The sequence below is a fragment of the Monopterus albus genome, unplaced genomic scaffold (assembly GCF_001952655.1).
Source record: "Monopterus albus unplaced genomic scaffold, M_albus_1.0 scaffold39.1, whole genome shotgun sequence".
Taxonomy (NCBI): Eukaryota; Metazoa; Chordata; class Actinopteri; order Synbranchiformes; family Synbranchidae; genus Monopterus; species Monopterus albus.
The window spans coordinates 1,943,595-1,950,579 of record NW_018127919.1 but is presented as its reverse complement, the minus strand read 5'-3'; the positions used below and the strand labels follow the sequence as shown (position 1 = coordinate 1,950,579).

Here is a 6,985-nt window from a genome sequence, read left to right as displayed (position 1 = left end):
AGCAAAAACGCATGAGAAGAGACTGGTGAGATCAGCAGCAACACTGTTCCATAATCTTTACAGCCAGTGTCTTCTGTTGCTTAACCTCTTTTATCTGGCCCTGGCAGGGATGACCATGGTGTAGACCCCTATCGTGGGGGATATGACTTGGGTTATGCTGGTGGTGGAGGAGGGCCCAGCTATGGTCCACCGCAGCACTGGGGCCATCCAGACTTGCACCTCATACAGCCTCATCATGGCATCCCCATTCAGGCAAGGTAAGATATGCAATCAGCATTCAGTGAGCATGAGGTTTGAAGTTAAATGTTTTTTTTTTTTTCCATTCCTTCTCAGGATTCATTATTTACTTGTTTAATAGATGCAAGTGTTATTAATATGTTGGATCTTGAATGTTAAAATGATTTTGGATAACAGAAACACAATGGAAGTTTTATTTATATAAAATTAAATCTGGTGGCACTGTCGCCTCACAGCAAGAAGGTTCCGGGTTTGAGCCTGGGGCCGACCTGGGGACTTTCTGTGCAGAGTTTGCATGTTCTCCCTGTGCCTGTGTAGGTTCTCTCCGGCTTCCTCCCACAGTCCAAAGACATGCAGCTTAGGTTGATTGGCGACCAGATTGGCCGTAGGAGTGTGAGTGAGTGTGAGTGTGTGTGTGTGTGTGGTTGTTTGATGGACTGGTGACCTGTCCAGGGTGTACCCCGCTTGTCACCCAGCGTCAGCTGGGATAGGCTCCATTCCCCCAATGACCCTATTCAGCAATTAGCAGTATAGATGATGGATGGATAAATCTACAACACAAATGTGCAGCAATTGACAGGGTCTAAATACTTTATGAAACCAATGTAGAATTTTAGGAAAATTTCTTTGTATTGCTGGCCCATCCAACTTGTCTCTTCCATTAGGCTTGGTACCATTCATGACATGGATTTGGGTCCCCCTCCTCCAATAATGAAGAGCTTTAAGGAGTTCCTGCTCTCTTTGGATGACTCTGTGGATGAGACTGAGGCAGTCAAACGCTACAATGAATACAAGATTGACTTCCGCCGACAGCAGATGCAGGAATTCTTTTTGGCTCATAAAGATGAAGAGTGGTATGTTCTCATTTGTTCTAACTACAGACCCGATATTCATTAATATTAGTAAATTTTAATGTAGTTGTACTTTTGTCATTTTTAATCTATTATAGTCACAGATATTTCTTTTTAAATAACAGTTTAATAGGTTGGGGCTAGTCCTATGGTGGGTGTATCATGAAACATAAAGGTAGTTATATTTGTTTGATGACTAGTAAATCAAGCCTTGACATTAATTACCTTAACAAGAGAACGTATACCTCCATTTAAGGCTTTTAACACATTTCAGGTGCTTGCCAAATAATCCAAGGGCAGGTCCATCTATGTACTAAGACTAGGTCCACAAACAGTTAGTTACTAATGACTAGTTACAGAACTCATAGTTTATTAATGAAGAAAATCAACCCAAATTCTAATATAGTTCACACATAATGGTTCTATTTGATTATACATAGATGTGGTGTTTGAGTTAGGGTAGAGAGTGGGTTAATAAAACTTGTGCCTGATAAAGTGACTCAGCAGTTCAGACACAAAGTACACCTACAGCAGTGTTAGTGCCTTGCCTTCTTCTTTATGTTATGGAGTAAATCAGTAAAGGCAAGTCTGTAAATTGTGATCACAATCACATAACTGAAACATTTAAGTCAGTTATGTGTAGCTTTGACCAGTGTCTGGTCAGTGTTTGGGTTGGTTTTCTTCTACCTGTTATTTGATGTTCTGACCTTTTCAAGATTCACAGTATATAATTTAATGCTTATTACACTTATTTCACAGGTATCTTGCAAAATTGTTCTGTTTTGACATAACCCATTTTTCTTCCTGTCATTCCCGCTACTACGTTGACGACCCTTTTTTTTTTTTTTTTTTTGAAGATGAAAAAAAGTGGAACTCATCCGCAAGAACGGTTGTAGATAGAAAGGGTATGCACTGCGCACAATGCAGTTGCTATTAGACGCACAGTAACAGGGATTTTAGATAGACAGTCAAGGAGTCTTCGCGCATGGAAACTTTTTTTAATTGTTTTATGCTTTTACTACACTATTTTCTTTTTATATTTGGATCAAATCGAATCCCAAAACCGAATTTGTGTGTATACAGAAACACCACTGGGGTGAAGTGGAGCGCATTTTCACAGAAGAGACCCCCTCTCTGTATTTATTTGTTATTAAACTGGCAGAACAAAAGGTAACTGTAGTATTTTTAATGTGATGTGTAATGTTGAGCTATATTAATCACATTGCATACACTGAAAGATCTAACACAAGAACTAGGCCATGCAAAATACAGATTACACAATTGTAATTGATTTTCTGTATAGATACTTCAGTTCCAATGCCTGAATTTAGCATTTTTACTTTTTCTAACTAACAATTCAAAATGTCTGAATTAAAAAAAAATTATATTGAAATTGTACTAGGAAAACTTCACAGTGCCATGTATTGAAACCACACATGCAACAGATTTATAATATGCATTTTTTCTCTAACCTTGACATCCCATTCATCCCGACCCCCGTCATTCCCTCTTCACTGTTTTGTGGAACCCACCTCTGGACAGGTTCAGGTCCAAGTATCATCCCGATGAGGTCAGCCGACTTAAGGCAGAGGCCCAAAGTTCCCTGCACAACCGTCTGAATGTCTTCATGTTCCTGATGGAGAACAGTTGGTTTGATAACATCTCCCTGGACATTGAACAGACTCCAGCCATAATCAAAGTTCTGGATGCAGGTGAGGCCTCAAAAAATGTTGTGTACTGTTGACATGTTGCACTTTTTATTTTTGTCTGCGGTGCCTTTCTCTTTCTTGTTTTAAAAATTACGATACATAGTGAATACTGGGTAGTACTTAAAAGATTGTCAACAGTTGTGGTCTGAACAGTACACACTTTTCCTTGCCTTCAGCTGTGATAAAGATGGAAGGAGGGACGGATCATGATCTTCGCATCTTGGACCTGCCATCTGAAGAGGAAGAGGACAGGGAGAAGTCGGCATCTGTTTCAGGATGTGCTGAACCTCCCAAGAGAGAAGACCTCAAAACCTTGAACAGAGACCGCAAACTCTTAATAGACAAAGACAAGAATGAAAAGGTATGTTTTATTCTGTGTCAGTGTTCGCCAGGCAATAAAGATTTAGTGGTGCTGTGTTAGTGACAGTAAACTGTGCCATAGGAGGAGAGCGACTGTGTCAATATAGAAATGGCTGCTGTAGCAGAAAGGGGGAGTATCAAAGAGGACACACAGAAAGAAGCTGCCAAAGAAGAAATGTCTGAACCCAAGAAGGTCAGTGTTGCCTCTATTATTAACCTTATTTGCTAACGAGACAAAAATGATCCAGATAGTTCACACTAATATCAATGTTATTCACCTGCAGAGAAGAAAGAGGAAGCGCAGTGTAGACAGCGATGATGAAGCCAGTGCCTCAGAGAGTGAAGCTGATTCGGATTCGGACTCCAACTGCTCTGACAAGCCTGTGAAGAAGGAAGAGGCAGAAGACAAGGATGAGGAGGAAGAAGAGGGTGAAGAAGGTGACAGATTTGTTTTATGCATCTGATTATTTTCAGTTTAATAGTGTCTGTGTCTCCAGAATTCACACCTCATCGCTAATGGTGAAGAGGATAACCCCAAGGTGAACACTGAAGGGGAGAAAAAAGAAGAAAAGAAGCCCAAAGACGAGTCTCCCAGACCACGGCCTCTCCACAAGACCTGTTCTTTGTTCATGAGGAGCATTGCTCCCACCATTTCCAAGGCTGAGATCATTGCTGTGAGTTGAATACAGACAGTGTTGGTTGCCCTAGAGATGTAGAATCACTGATTGTGCTGAATAATTTGAGTCTGTTTTGTTTTTTCCCTCTTCCAGCTTTGCCGGCGCTACCCTGGCTTTTTGCGTGTTTGCTTGTCTGACCCCCATCCAGAACGCAGGTTTGTTTGGTTTAAAAATGCTTTCATAACACATGATTGCACAATATTGTTTAAATGAACCTTGTGCCTTTGCAGATTTTTTAGACGTTGTTGGGCAACATTTGACCGCAGTGTCAATATCAAAGAAGTCTGCTGGAACCTTCAGAACATTCGAGTAAGTGTGCCACTTTCAGCTATTGAAATTGAAGTAGTTGAAATATACAGCAGTGTACCTACAGGTCAGTGAATCAGAGCTGCAGTAATCACTGTATTAAAACAGTTTCATCTCATCACGTTGAACTTAGATGGCAATTTGGATAAATTTGCACCTATTTTTAATACTAGCGTAATCTCTCAAACTACTGTTGAGGCCATTACTCTCTCCTCCTCACAGTTGCGAGACTGTGAACTGGCTCCAGGGGTGAACAGGGACCTGGCACGGAGGGTGCGTAATGTTAATGGCATCACTCAGCACAAGCAGGTGCTCCGCAATGACATCAAGCTGGCTGCCAAGCTCATTCACGTCTTGGATGAGAAAGGAGAGCTGTGGAGCAACAAGTTTCAAGAAGAGGGGCAGAGCACTGAGGTACAAAGCTAGTTGTACTGCTTTGTGCGCATACACTTTAAACAGATTGTTCCAAAATGATCTTGCCACTCAAGTATTCATATATGTGTGGTTTGTAATTTCAAAAGTTGCCAGCTCAGAACCCCATCTTGAAGAATATTACTGACTACCTGATAGAGGAGGTGAGTGCAGAGGAGGAGGAGCTTCTGGGCTCTGGCAGTGGGATGGATCCTGAGGAGAGCTCCAGAGAAGGAAACCCTGCAGAGATGACTGTGGAAAGAGATGACAAACTTGCCAAGGTTTGCGTTATGCAATTATCAGTACAAGCATGAATATATATTCAGCTCAACCCACTAATACAAGGTATTATATTTCATCACAGGTTACTGTTATTTGTATCCTTGATATACTTTATCTGTCATTTCAATGGCTGCATAAAACATCCTGATTTCAGTAAATAAATTCTTTACCTTCAGTCTTTGTAAGATTTCTCTGCTGTCTACCTTATTTTAGGTATTGGACCGTCTGCTCTTGTATCTGCGCATTGTGCATTCAATTGACTACTACAACACCTGTGAATACCCCAGTGAGGATGAAATGCCAAATCGCTGTGGTATGGTCCATGTTCGTGGGCCCATCCCTCCCAACCGCATCTCACATGGAGAAGGTCACTATATTTTCCTGTCTTCTTTAGCTTTAAGTGTTAAACTGCATCTTCATATAAATGTCATATGTCTGTGTTATATATTAGCTATGATTGGACTGCACTGGTCTACACTGGTAAAGGTTTCTGCTTCTGAATCATAATGTGCTAATTTTTATGGATTTTGAGGTGCTGAATGAAAGTATGACCTTTTTAAAAGAACTGATTGGCTGTAGTTAAAAAAAAATAGAATGTCTATGCAAAAAATGTTAACCAGCCTAATTTTTACCTAAAAATATCAATCATTAGAGAGTTTTGGTTATAATTTCTGGTTTTGCTCGGAGGCCTTTTGTTCTGTAATTTGACATCGTTTGGTCATTGTCAAACAAAAATTTATGGGGAACTTGTGAGTAGTTGAGCCTCCATGTTCAGCATGATGACACTTAATATCCCTGACAACAGTTATAGTTTCATATAGCCATTTGTTATTTAGTTTGTTTATTTTAACCACTACATTAGCAAGTGACATTCTTAAGACGCGTAAAAGCATAAAAAAAAAATACGAGTGGGGCCGTTACTGTTGTAGTTATGTTGTAGAACAAAACATGAAAATGTATTGGCCTTGTGTTAACCACAGACCTTATTTCAGGTGTCTAACCAAAAATCCTTTCAAAAATCACCTTGACTTCAGTGTGAGGGAACCAGAAGTGCCAAAATGCTAACTCAGTCCCAAGTTTTCGGACTCACTACTACAGCACTCTATAATCCACAACATAATGTATAATTTTTCCATGTTTTATGTTTTAATTGCTATTTAGCTTAAAATATGTGGCACATCAATGTTAAAATATTTTTGTATAATAGTAAATTTGTTGATTCATGTGTTTTCATATGTGTTTTTTTTTTTTTTTTTTTTTTTTCTGACAGTGCAACAGTGGCAGAAGATGATGGAGGAGAAGCTGAGTCCTTTGTTTAGTTTAAAGGAAATCCTGTCTGAAGAAGAGGCAGGGAAGATGGGGCGCAAGGACCCTGAGGAGGAAGTGGAGAAGTTTGTGTTGGCTAACACTCAGGAGCTGGGAAAGGACAAATGGCTCTGTCCACTAAGTGGCAAGAAATTTAAGGTGAGCACTTGCAGAGTGAAGAAATCAGAACTGTACAACTCACAGTGATGTTATAATGTGATTTTGACAGAATCTCTTCAAAGGTTTGAAGCATCTTGATGCTCTGTCTTGTGTTGCAAAAATTTTAGCGGACATATACATGACCTGTGTTACTGGGTTGGCATTTTCTGTGTGGTTTAAATCTAAATTTCTAGGGACCCGAGTTTGTACGGAAACACATCCTGAACAAGCATGGGGACAAAATTGAAGAAGTGAAAAGGGAAGTGGCGTTCTTCAACAATTTCCTGATGGATGCCAAGAGACCATCACTGCCAGAGATGAAACTTCCTCCTCTTCCATTACCAGGTCAGTTAACACATTTCTATCTCATCGACTCAGATACTCATCATAATGGTTTTAGTTAGTGACAGAATAAATGGAACTGTTTAATGGTTACTGGACCTTTTAATAATGAAACCATATTTTTCCATAGTCATATGAACTCTTTTTTTTTTCCCCTGGTTGTCTTTTGTCCTACAGTTTTGCTTTCTCCCAGCATGCCATTTCCTCCTCAGGGCCCAATGGGATTTGGACATCCTCGCCCACCACTGATGGGCTATGGCGGTATGTTCTCTGACTGTTCATGCTCATAGTGGGAGTGTGTTCATCAAACCAATTTTTGGTGCTGATTTAGAGTGCTTTGGTTCAG

The 6,985-nt window shown here is 40.1% G+C and overlaps 1 protein-coding gene across 1 annotated transcript in view; it reads left to right on the top strand.

Moving 5' to 3' along the window:
- The window catches only part of LOC109959537 (serrate RNA effector molecule homolog), an 8,603-nt gene that overhangs the window by 1,190 nt on the left and 428 nt on the right, over positions 1–6,985 (top strand). Inside the window, 17 exon segments of the mRNA XM_020598988.1 lie at positions 1–25; positions 108–257; positions 903–1,091; positions 2,631–2,800; positions 2,974–3,158; positions 3,240–3,350; positions 3,442–3,595; positions 3,683–3,831; positions 3,928–3,989; positions 4,065–4,143; positions 4,363–4,554; positions 4,662–4,832; positions 5,047–5,200; positions 6,104–6,297; positions 6,492–6,642; positions 6,817–6,928; positions 6,973–6,985. The exon segment at positions 1–25 is cut by the window's left edge and continues 14 nt beyond it; the exon segment at positions 6,973–6,985 is cut by the window's right edge and continues 74 nt beyond it. Of these exon segments, the coding sequence (XP_020454644.1) occupies positions 1–25; positions 108–257; positions 903–1,091; positions 2,631–2,800; positions 2,974–3,158; positions 3,240–3,350; positions 3,442–3,595; positions 3,683–3,831; positions 3,928–3,989; positions 4,065–4,143; positions 4,363–4,554; positions 4,662–4,832; positions 5,047–5,200; positions 6,104–6,297; positions 6,492–6,642; positions 6,817–6,928; positions 6,973–6,985 (2,261 nt within the window).